The sequence below is a fragment of the Equus quagga genome, chromosome 7 (assembly GCF_021613505.1).
Source record: "Equus quagga isolate Etosha38 chromosome 7, UCLA_HA_Equagga_1.0, whole genome shotgun sequence".
NCBI lineage: Eukaryota > Metazoa > Chordata > Mammalia > Perissodactyla > Equidae > Equus > Equus quagga.
Window position 1 is genome coordinate 73966272 of NC_060273.1, and position 13012 is coordinate 73979283.

Below are 13012 nucleotides of genomic sequence, written 5' to 3' on the forward strand. Positions count from 1 at the left end.
ATTGTCGTTGGAGTGTTGACATTGATAGTCCAGAGCAGTGAACAATTTGTGATTGTTTTATCGTTGACTTGAGAATATGCAGTGTGAGTAGCTGTTTTACCCTTATTCTTTGATTACAGATAAATATATTTGGAGTGATTTGGCCCACAAAAGTGGTCAGGAACCCTGAATTTTGAGTTAAACATTTTCTTTAGGAATTCTACCAATAGAAAATAGAGATTGCCATTAAGTTTTATTGACAATAAGACAAGATTCATTTCCTTAAATTTTTTTTTTGAGTGTAAAAATTTTCTGTTTCTAGATGTGTCAACAGGGATCATCTACAGAAAGAGGATTGCAATCTGTCAGAATGTGATTCCAGAAATGTTAAGGAAGGTAAATTGATTTCAGAATTTAATTGAATTCGGTGTAACATTGGGCAGTTTTCAAATAGTCGTGGAAAGAGCATTTTCGGATGTAAAGGGGCATTAGAACTTCCCCCATTCTCCTACCTCATAGCCTTTCAGAGGGGGAAAGCTCTTGCATATCCAAGCTCAGTTTTGACAGGTCCCACCGGAAATAGTTGTTTTCTGTTTGTTTCTGTCTCTCTTTCTTTTGTGGAGGGCTCTTAGTGGACATAGAGACGGTTTACAGTTATTTTAAAGCTACCTGGACATTTTGCATGAAGTGATCATCTTTTCTAATCTAGCCATGGTTAGATATGACTCTTAGGTAAGAATGATCAGACATGGGTAGACGGTAAATATTTAGTCTGATCTTTGGTAAGGAAGACAAAAGATTCAGTTTCTATTTCACTATCAGAGAGAACAGTTATTTCAGGGAGTATAATACGCTCAGTGCTCTCTGTAAGACTTTTGGTGTATGTTTCTATAAAGTAATGGCATTAATGATGAAATCTTCATGATAGCAAATTTTTTTCTTTCTTTGAAATCCTTAAGCACCCCGGTGATTGTTGGAAAAGGTAAGTGGAAATTTTTCATCACATTGCTTGAACCGTAGAGGGATTATTGACAAGAGTCCTTTTAGAATCATTAGGAAATAAGAGGAGAGCATCCTGAAATGTGCTTTTAGAAATGTCTCAGATGGCTGTTTCAACCCGGAAATGATTCTGTGTGTGATGTAGAACTCAGCTGGGCTCCTGCTAATTAGCTTGCAAATTATATTACTGAGCTGTATGTAAAAAACATGGTGGCTTCTCTTACTTCCTTATTGTGGATTAAGCCTCTGTCACATTCTTTAGTGGAAAGAAAGCTGATATGACTATTAAAATGAACTTTTTATTTTCCAGATGGTTAAATGTGTTTCAGGGTATGCAGCAAATTATTACTGGTTTTTTCCACAGAGTGCGTACCCTGCCTTTGCCCTATGTACACTCTTTGAATCTATTATTTAAAAAGGCATTCAGCTTTGTCTTGTATCTCAATTCTTAAATAATTTAAGGACACCTCTGACTTGTACAATTCTGCCTTTGTAGTTTTCCATGTCTCTTCTACCTAGGAAAGCATACATTTCTAGGTATTGGACAGAGTTTAAAATGAAGAAACTATTTTACCTGATATTGTCCTGCATGTGAGCCCATAAATGGGCGCAATTAGAATCCATCAATTTAAGAAGGCCATAACCAGCCCTAGAGGAGACACGAAGGAGGCTGATAATTTGCTTAGTGTTTAGCAGTTAGGGAAACAGGCCAGGGACTATCCAGCCTGCATAAATCCTGGGCCAGTTGCACATCCTAACCAGCATTTAGTAAGGTCGTAGTATGTTTAAGTATCAAGGACTTAAAGCCATTGGTGAACTATCATCTGTATGTCAGGATCACTTGTCTTCTTAATTATCCAAGACTAAAAGCAACTCCAGATGCAGTCCTTATGCAGCCTTCTCTTCCTAAATTGAGAAAGCCATCTTCCCTCTGTTGGACAGGTGAGCATTTTAAAGGTACCTAGTATCCAGTTAGAAGAGGAATCATGGCTCAATCTTCAGGAAAGAAACATGGCTATGCGGAGTCACTGCCTTACGTGGACACAGTATGCATCCATGAAGGAAGAGTCTGTCTTCCGGGAAAGTACAGAAAATCCAAATTGGTAAGATCACCTCTGAGTGTGTGCGTGTACGTGTGTGTAGATTGGGTGCAGGGATGCACAAATGAGCACATAGATTAAAAAGCTGTGATTCTATACTTAGAACCTCTGTTTACAACTCATAAGTTACACATATTAATTTTTAATTGCACAATTAATGAATAGATTTCCTTTGGAGGATAAATGACAGAGCTCAACTCCTTTCTGATCTTCCTATCCGTCTTGGTTCCTTTTTGCCCTCTCCAGAGGCACTAAGTGTTATCAGTGTGCCAACTCTTCTTCCAGACCTTTAAGAGATACCTTTAGGTACTTCGATGTGTACTCACAGGGACTGTATAGTATGGTTTTGTATATCTTTTTTACATGCATTCTTTCATTCTGTGTAACTCATTTTGTACTTGTTTTTTCTTAATAGAGTGTTTCTAAATTTCGTCAAATTGATATATATAAAATCTAACTTTTTCTTTTGAACTGTTGCATAGTATTCAATAATTATACTGCATTCTGTTTAGCTTTTTCCTTTTTGACAGATGTGCAGATAGTTTCTAGTTTCTCTTTATTACAAACAGTACTGCAATATTTGTGAAGCATATGACTCTTGTATGTGCTATATGTGACTGTTTCTTTGAAGAATTTTTTATTTTTATTTTTTTGATGAGGAAGATTGGCCCTGGGCTGACTTCTGTTGCCAGTCTTCCTCTTTTTGCTTGAGGAAGATTGTTGCTAAGCTAACATCTGTGCCAGTCTTCCTCTATTTTGTATGTGGGATGCCGCCAGAGCATGGCTTGATGAGTAGTGTGTAGGTCTGTGCCTGGGATCCGAACCCGTGAACCGTAGGCCACTGAAGTGGAGCACGTGAACTTAACCATTACATTACCAGGCCAGCATCTCTAAAGGAGAATTTTTAATCGTCAGGTTTGTTGAGATATTTACATAAAGTAAAATTTATTTTTCGTAGTGTACAGTTCTGTGAGTTTTGGCAAACTCATACATATACAGTTGTGTAACCACTCTCACAATCAAGCTATACAGCATTTAAGGTAGATTTAAAAAAGCTATATACCAAGACAATTCAATGGGGAAAGAATATTCTTTCAGCACATGTTGCTGGCACAACTGGATATCCAAATACAAAAGAATGAAGTTGGACCTCTACCTCATGCCAAATACAAAATTAACTCAAAATGGATCAAAGACCTAAATGAAAGAATTAAGACTATAAAACTCTTAGAAGACAACATAAGTGTACATTTTTGAGATCTTGGATTAGGTGGCAGTTTCTTAGGTATGATACCAAAAACCCAAGCGCCAAAAGAAAAAATATGTAAAATTGACATCATCAAAATTAAAAACTTTTGTGTTTCAATGAACACTGTCAAGAAGGTGAAAAGACAATCTGGAGAATGGGAAAAAATATTCACAAACTATGAGTCTGATGAGCGTCAAGTATCTGAAATATATGAAGGACTATTACAACTCAGTAATAAAAAGACAGGCTAATTAAAAAATAGGCAAAAAATTTGAATAGATATTTCTCCAAAAAGATATAGGCGTACCTTGTTTTATTGCTCCTTGCTTTATTGCACTTTGCACATAATTTTTTTTTATAAGACCCTCCACCAGCAAAAAGATTTTGATCTGCTGAAGGCTCAGATGATGATTAGCATCTTTTAGCAATAAAATATTTTTAAATTAAATTATATACATTGTTTTTTGGACATAATGCTATTGCACACTTAGTAGACTACAGCATAGTGTACACATAACTTATATATGCACTGGGAAACCAAAAAATTCGTGTTGCTCACTTTGTTGTGATGTTAGCTTTATTGCAGTGAGCTAGAAGCAAACCTGCAATCCCTCCGAGGTGTGCCCTTATACAGGTGGCCAGTAAGTGCGTGAAAAGATGCTCGACATCGTTAGTTGTTAGGGAAATGCAAATCAAACCACGATGAGATACCACTTTAAACTTGCTAGGGTGGCTGTAATGAAAAAGACACAATATCAGATGTTGGAGAGGATGTGGAGAAATCAGAGCCCTCGCACACTGCTGGTGGGAGTGTAAATGGTGCAGCTGCTGTGCAAAACAGTTTTTCAGTGCCTCAAAAAGTTAAACGTAGAGTTACCCCTTGACCCAACAGTTCTACGCTGTGCTGAAAACATATGTCCACACAAAAACTTGTACAGGAGTCTTCATAGCCCATTATTTGTAATAGGTAGAATGTGGAAACAAGCCAAGTGTCCATGAACTAATGAACAGATAGAGAGCGTAGGGATTAAGTATAAAAGCTGTGACCAGAGAATAGAGGTTTTTGCATATATATTTTTTTGTACATAGAAGTACTAAAAGGATGGAATTGTATGATTTTATGCAAAAAACACAAAAATCTGTCATTTCATTTACCTCGTTTCAGCCTCAATTTTCTAACGTATGTGGGCAATTGGCTGGTCTGAAAAGCTAACTGAACCTTCATCAGTGATATATAACATGGTAATTGGCCTTGAGGATCCAGAGAAAACATCCTTCAGAACCTTTCTCCTTTGTGTGTTTTAAAAAAACTATTATTATTATTTGTTTTATTTAATTTTTTTATTGAAGTAATATTGGTTTATAACATTATATAAATTCCAGATGTACATCATTCTGTTTTGACTTCTGCATGGACTGCATTGTGTTCACCACCAAAAGTGTAGTTTCCATCTGTCACTGTGCAAATGTGTCCCTTTGGCCCTTTTGTCCTCCCCCCCCCCACCCTTTCCCTCTGGTAACCACCAATCTATTCTTGGTATCTGTGTGTTTATTTGTTTATCTTCCACATATGGGTGAAATCATATGACATTTGTCTTTCTCTGTCTTATTTTGCTTAGCTTAATACCCTCAAGGTCAATCCATATTGTTCCAAATGGCAAGATTTCATCTTTTAAAAATTATTTTTTAAATAGTCAGTCTGATTCTGGAAGAAAGGATACATGTATCTTATAAAAAATATTAAACAGTTCTGGGGGAAAAAAGGAAACCATTTTTATCACCTAGCAATAATATGTGTTTACATAACTTTCTTGGCTCATTCTTAATTGGCGTTTAGATTTTTTCTGAATTTTTTGCTATTACAAACAGTGCTGTGATGAAATCCCTATGAATACATATTTCCCCGCTCAGTCAATGACCTTTTAAGGTAGGTGGAGCAAAGTGGGGTTTCTGGGTCAGAGGTTGTGTGCATTTTATATTTTGATACATATTATCAGATTCCTCTTTATCAAGGTTTGACCAGTTATACTTTTTTCTTTCTTTGGTTGTTATAGTCTTGTCCTCTCTAAAACACTCGCTTTTGGGTTATTGACACAGCAAGCCCATATTTATGGACACCTACTATGTCAAGGTAAAGCTAGATCCTTTACCCGCAGTGTTTTGAGCACCAGGTTAAACAACTTACCCAAGGTGATACAGTCAGTAAGTTGCTGAGCCAAGATGTGAATCCAGGTATCGTGGACTCCACCTTGAGCAAAGTGGGGATGTAGGAACATAGACATTTATAAAGGGTGGATTTATGTCAAACTGTAGAGTGCTTTGGATCCCAGGCAATGGAGAATGGGTTTTGTCCTTTCAGCAAGAAGCAGCCACATGAAGGTTTCTGGGTAGGGGATGAGGTGATGAAAACTGTGATCCAGACTCTGGAAAACTTATGTTTCCTTAGCTCTTGACAGGGATATAGAAAGGCATTTTAGGCAGACATGAGTGGGTAATCTTAGGGGAACGTCAGAGAAAGAAGGCCATATTATTACTTTCAGTCCCCTCTGTTGCCAGGCAGTGTGAGTAATGGCTAGCCACTGCACCCAGAGGATGAAATATGAACAATTTTTTTCAAAGAAAAAAACCTTCCATGGCTGCTGGGTCTAAAATTAGACCTTCGTGCTGTGTGTTGGTTAGCAGGTGTGCGTGTGTGATGGGAAACCAGATGTCATTGTGGCCTCGCTCATGGCCTCTCAGCTCAATTCAGAGATGGGCTCGGAATGTGTTCCCTATAGAATCTGACTAACCCTTGCCCTACGTCGTTTTCACATGCATCCGGTTTTGGTTTCCTGCTGACTTCTCTGCAGTTGCGGCACCTTCTTGGGCAAGGGCTACCTCAGTCTTTCCCATGTCTATCTTATCACCCAGCTGGGTATTTCTCTTATGGTTTCTTCCTTTATTAACTTCATTGGACTTTTTCTTTGTGCGGTTTTTATGGAATGGAATTTACATCCTTTTCAGAACACAGAGTGATGTGTTGTTTTTCCACTTCTCTCACTTTTCCGGGGTCCAGCCTGGTACTCTGTGCCTCAGAGAAGTCCTCCTGTACTTATTCTATTTCTTTTCCTATATCAGTTAAGCTGCTTTCACAGCAAATAGCAGACACCCTGCCTCAGATGATAGCAGCCATCACATATATGTTGACTTTGTGCCAGGCACTATTCTAAGTGCTTGATATATGCATTTATGTCTGTGTGTGTATATATGTAGCTGTGTATATGTGTGTGTGTATATATATAGATGTATGTATGTGTGTATATGTGTATATATATTCATTTAATATGCATATTCATTTAATCCTCATAGCAGCCCTATGAGGTTGGAACTATTATTATCCCATTTTGAGGCTTAGAGAAGTAACTTGCAGAGGTTAAGATGACCAGTAAGTGTCAGAGAGAGATTCTGACCTGGGCAGTTTGGCTCCAGCATCTGTGCCGTTGCCCTTCCTCTCCATAAGGAACTGTATTATCTCACAACCAAGTGGGCTGTAGTTCCACAGTTGTTCTTTGGCTCCACCTTTCCCTGCGTAGTCGATTATTTTTTCAAGTTGGGTTTCCTCATGGCTGCCAGTAGCAGCTAGAGTCAGCATACTTTTTTGTCCACGTTTGTGAGGGAAACAGACTTGTGAGAGGAAGAGAAACTGGGTCCCCACCGTGGGGTGAAAGACCTCCTCCTGAATGTGTTTGAGTCAGCTTAGATCACCGGCTCCCTCCGGGACCGAGAAGAGTGATCAGAGGACTGATACGGGCTGGTTGACCCTGGCCAATCAGGATCTGCCCCAGAACTGGGGTGGAGTCAGTTCCCCCTGAAACACATGGGCTGCGTGGGTGAGGGATGAGCACCTGAACAAAAATAATTGGAGCCTATAAGAAGGGGACACTGCATACCTCTTTTCCTCTTCACGTGTCCTTTTCGCCATGGTGCCCGCTGTCTTTGTTATGCTTGGGAAGTAATGGAAACTCCTCTGCAAATGAATTCAAGGGTGCCTGTACCAGTGATCAGGCCTCTCAAGCGAAAGGAAGTGGGAACTGGAAAGCCAGCAGGAACTGAGGCAGCCTCATAGTCTCTTGTCTTTCCAGATGTGGCTCATTTGTCCAACAATCTACAGGTTCTGCATTATTCACACAGCCAACCTGGCTCCTCCAGGCCTCTACAGGCTCTCTCAAGTCCTGTGCCACAAAAACTCACTAGACTCTTGGGTTAGAATCCCACCTCTGAAACTGCAGTTATATGCTCTTGCACAATTTACTTCACTTCTCTAAGCCTCAGTTCCTCAGCTGTGTGATGGGGATAATATCCCTACCTCAGAGGTTATTGTGAGAATTAAATGAGATAGTACATGGAGAGAGCTTAGAGCAGCGCCTGCCTATAGGGATCAATGGGTGTTAGTGATTAGTGTTATTACCTTTTTGTTGTTATTGTCATCTTAAAAAAATTCACATGACTTTTGATTCTAATCCTTAGTGTATATTATTTTAATATAGAAACAGTGTTTATAATTATTTACCATTACGCTGTAGGAAGATGTTCCGCGTTGTGGTTTTGTGTTCCCTCAGCACACCAACTCTGGGGATGTGAGCTCCTCAATTCGAGAGTCATGGGAGTAGGAACCCTTCTATTTTAGTTGCAGCACGAGACTTAAGCTCTGGAGAGAATAGCATCCAGGGGTCAATGCAAGCATTTGTCATGGATTGAATGCCCCCGTATTTTGGGTTCTCAGTTCATGCTATGACTGAGGCTGTTGTAGATCCAGGGAAGCCATGCATGGTGCTCTGAGGAGCTGCCTGAGTTTCCAGAGTCAGACATGCTGGGCTGATGCACTGCTTTGTCTTAGGACACTTGGGCCAAATCAGAAAATAGAAAAGTGAATCTTAATCTGAAATAAAAACATTGAAAATCAGCTCTGTGGGAATGTGCTTTATTATGTAGAGCAGAACACAGGGATTTACTGTTGGAAGGAGAGAAGGGAGTATACTGTTTTAGGTTTTTCAGATAGAAGAGAAAAGCCATGGTTTCTGCCCTCTGAAACCTTACATTCTGAGATACCCCCTTTTATTTTTTTTGGTGAGGAAGATTGTCCCTGAGCTAACATCTGTGCCAATCTTCCTCTATATTTTGTATGTGGAATGCCGCCACAGCATGGCTTGATGAGCAGTGTGTAGGTCTGTGCCCGGGATCTGAACCCACGAACCCCAGGCTGCTGAAGCAGAGTGTGTGAACTTAACCACTACACCACTGGGCTGGCCCCAAGATACACTTTTTAATTTCTTTGCTATTTTGTGTTTGTTTCTATTCTTTAAAATATATTTGCTTTTTAGTTTCTGGTTCTTTTCCTTATAATAGATTTTTATTGTACTAAGTGGGAATATAGTTGAAATGCGTTTGATTTGGCTTTAATAATGGACACTTACTTTATCCAAGTACTTCTAAACGATAATCATCTTGTAAAAGTATTTTCTTGGGCTGCTGTCTTTCACCATAGCTGTGTGGGTTTTTGTGGTAAGTAAGAACTTTTCTGTTATTTTGAAGCAGGGTTTAAATTGTCACTGTCAGTGGAGACTTGCTCTGTTCCTGATAGTGCAGAACTGGGTTTCTTTTGCTTTTGAGTAACAGGTCTATTCTCCCACACTCAGCATCGAGCATCTCAATGGCCTCTGTCTTCACCTTTCCGTGTCTAAGAGCTTTTGCTTATCCACTGATACTTGTAAACCTTATTTCTGAGGTTTAAAAATGCTCAGCCTAGTAGCATGTGTGTTAATATCATTGAATATGTTGATTCAACATTTATAAAATATCAAAGGAATTCCTCCTGGAATGTGATAAAAGAATCAAAAAGCTAAAATCAGACTTTACATGCAGATTAAATTAATGGGATGAGCAGCTGTTCTTAGTTCAATAAATTTTCATTATTATTGAAATTACTCACATGAGTATTTTTCATTCTAATAAATAAAATATGTAACATTTTGAATTTTTTATTTTCAATTTCTGGATTAAAACATCTCAAGTCTTGAGTATTTATCTGGTGAATCACAAATCGTATAATTTGCCTGTTTCCAGGGGTGCATTGTTGGGCATTTTTTCTTTGTGTATTCGTTTTTTCCCTGCTCTGAAGTCTTTTTTTTTTTTTTCCCCCGAGGAGCAAATTTGACACTTTGGTGACTTCCGTGTGCTTGGCACAGGTCTTTTTAGTTGACCTCCAAACTTTCACTGAAATAGTAAAATATTCTGGTTTTGTTAACTTACTTAGGAATTATTTCTAAGCCCCAATCTTGATGATAAAGGGCTTGAGGGTGTGGTTATCTAATGGCCTGAATAAATTCCACTGTGGCCATCCCAAAACATGACTTCTTGTGCTCATAGTAACTTTGATTTCCAAAGCACCAGTGGGTGATCAAACAATTAGCAGAACGTACTGTCAATTACAGAAAACTGAGCAACAAGGCCTTTTCTGTGTAAATATGATTTCTGGGCAGGGGCCTTACTTTTAGCTCGATAAGACTGCTCTCTAATAAATACTCATTTGCCTTTTACGTCTGTGTTCATTTAATCAGGGTCTTCCCTGTGTTCCCATCTTGCTGTACCCCCAGTATCTAGCACAGTGCTTGGCTTGTGGAGGATGCTTTGTTGCCATTTGTTGAAGGAATGGTGGATAGTGCTTCTTATGGGCCAAAATGGGGATGAGAAGAGGGAGGTGGAAAGAGATGGAACTGGCAAGAGGGGCAAGTGCAAATTGGGAAAGTTTGATAGGATTTGTTAGGAAATTCAGTGTAGAGGGACTCTTGAATCAGTAATACAGAGACTTCTCTTCTGGTTTTTGCTGCTTGGTCACTTACAAACCGTTTGTCTCTGGGAAAGGGATAAAGCTGGTCTGAAGTCCCTCACAGAGTGATGTGAAGATTTAATAAGATAATAAATGAGAGTGTTCTACACTTGGCGAGTAAGGCACTAGATAACTGAAAGTTGTTATTGGAACTAATGGTGAATAAATGCTGTTTTCAAAATGGGGTGGCTCCTTAAAAGTACTAACTTTGAAAAGTGGCGTAAGCTGTTTTATTGAAAATGGATATGATGGTTGAACTGGAAACAATGATGTTTAGCCAACAGAGCATTCTATGCCATTTTGACGTAAGAGCTTTTGAAATATCTTAGTGAATACCTGTTGATTTTCTTTTTCATCCTCCTTTGCTTTTTGGTTTTGAGTTGTGTATTAGTGCAGGACTCAGGGGAAGGTTAAACATGTAGATTCTAATTTTGTGGGCCTAGGCTGGCTCCTGGGAGTCCACATTTTTAAAGGCCTCCAGGTGAATGTGTTGAGCAGCTAGATTTGGGCACCCCTGATAGCTAGCCAGTCCCCTGTGGTTCCGGTGGTAAGCAAATACACTGCCTGGCACCCCTTTGAACTTCATGTTTTGCAAAGTTCCTGTTAATCTTGTAAAGCGTGACCAGTTGATAATCTGGCTCTCCAGCAAACAGTAAACACTTTTCAACAGAAACACTCTTGTAAAAAGTTTAGCAAAATTCAGATGAGGGCCCTTTTGAATTTATATAAGAGAGGAATTTTCAGTGGAAGTAAGGGAGGAAGAAGGGAGACTCAGTGAGTCTGATTTGTGTCAAAATTGTCTTGCACTCTTTGCTCTCATGGAACAGAGATGCCAGTTAAATTTTCTTTCTTTCTTTTTTTTTGTTAGCTTTTTGCATCTCTAGTGAATATGTAAAAAGTTTGGATGTTAAAAATTATAATACTTTATCCACCATACATTGCTATCTTGTAGAATAACCTAAGGGTCTTGAGATAGTAGACAGAAACCTGCTGACAATCTACCTAGTCAAGTGATGTGGATTAAGGCTGCCCCAGGTAGAGAAGCCCAAGGTGACCTGGCCTACATGCCGAACTATATGACCCGGTGGATTTTTTTTTATGGTATGAATTAGGGCTGCCCCAGGGAGAGAAGCCCAGGGCATCCTCACCTACGTGCCGATCTATATGACCAGATTTGGATCTAAAGTTATACGACCGCACAGTAACCAGACCCCATCTGCACTGAAATCATTTAGTGACTTTTTACATCATCTTTTCTTTTTCCAGTAAAAATAAGTCATGTACCCGTGCCTTATAAATTAGCCCTAACCCTCAACTCGGGGCAGCAGCAGGAGCTCTGACTGCCCATGGGTCCTGTCCCCATGGCTGCAGCTCTTCGCTGCCCATGGGTCCTGTCCCCGTGCTATTCCGTACTATTCTCTAAGTAAAAGAGCACCACTGCCAGACCTTGAGAGTCCAAGAAATCTTTTCTTTCGACTCTTCGGCTCGCTGTCCCCGCATCATTTCGATCTGACTTCTCCATCAGTTTGAGAATTGACACCTGGGAGCTTGATTGTTGTCTTTCGAATCCAGGCTAATATTGGTGCTAAGCAAAGAGATAGAAAATAAAATTGATAAGCTGATTTGCACTTACAGCTACATTTTGAGATATTTTCTGTGCTGGAGGTAGAGGCAGCTCTGTTTTGTATGTGTCTCACCTCCAGAGGGGTGTAGCGCTGGGCAGAATTTAGGGGTAATTCCTGGGTCGCTGTGTTTGGTTCTCCGCTCTGCTCTGGGATGACTCACCAGTCTCTTGTCTGAAGATAAGAAAACCTTCCAGCCCTCACATAGTTCTCGTTTGGATGCATCTTACTCCAAGTATTCTTTATTATCATATTTAAAAGTGTTTCCTCTTTTTTTGAACAAGTATGACACGTTCATTGTAGAACAGTTACAAAATACTTATAAGAAAACATCAGAATATGTTCATGCCCTCTTCAGGTGTGTGCTCTTTCTAGTCAGTGACCCCAAAGGAAACTGATATTCTGAGCTCCATCCTTGTAGATTGGTTTTGCCTATTGCTGATCTTCACATGGAATGGAATCATAGAGTATGTACTGTGTTGTATCTTGTGTATCAGTGGTTTGTTCTTTTCCCATTGCTGTGTAGCAGTCCATTGTTAGGAGCATGCTGCAGTTGCTACAATTTATTTACTCATTCTGCAGAAAACTCAGTTTTACAAACATGGAATCACACCGTAAATGGTATTCTGACTTTTACATTAATTTAACATTACATTTGAGACTGTCTTTTCTTATTAAATGTGTCACTTTTAAATTATTTTTTTATAGCTGTTCAGATGTATTCTTTGGATAAAATTATTCTAGTATGTTTTATTAAGTGTCCTAATTATTGGGTATTTGCATTATTTCCCATTATTTGCTCTTATAAATAATGATGTAATAAATGTCTTTATAGGCTGGTTTTATAATCATTTAAGATTTTTTCTTAGGACACATTGTTATGGGGGCTGGCCTGGTGGTGCAGTGGTTAACTTTGCACATTCTGCTTTGGCAGCCTGGGGTTTGCTGGTTCGGATCCTGGGTGTGGACCTACACACTGCTTGTCAAGCCATGCTGTGGCAGGCATCCCACATATAAAGTGGAAGAAGATGGGCACGGATGTTAGCTCAGGGCCAGTCCTCCTCAGCAAAAAGGGGAGGATTGGCGACAGATGCTAGCTCAGGGCTAATCTGCCTCAAGAAAAAAAAAAGAGGACACATTGTTAAAATTAGATGTTATGAGTCCAAGGGTTTGCAGGCTTTTATTAGGTATAGCTAAA

General features: G+C 39.4%; 1 protein-coding gene across 1 annotated transcript in view; it reads left to right on the forward strand.

Moving 5' to 3' along the window:
* PRELID2 (PRELI domain containing 2) overlaps window positions 1-13012 on the forward strand; it is a 74184-nt gene that overhangs the window by 15410 nt on the left and 45762 nt on the right. Inside the window, exons 3-4 of the mRNA XM_046668719.1 lie at window positions 302-375; window positions 1921-2081. Coding sequence (XP_046524675.1) covers window positions 302-375; window positions 1921-2081 — 235 coding nt within the window. The remainder of the gene's footprint in view (window positions 1-301; window positions 376-1920; window positions 2082-13012) is intronic.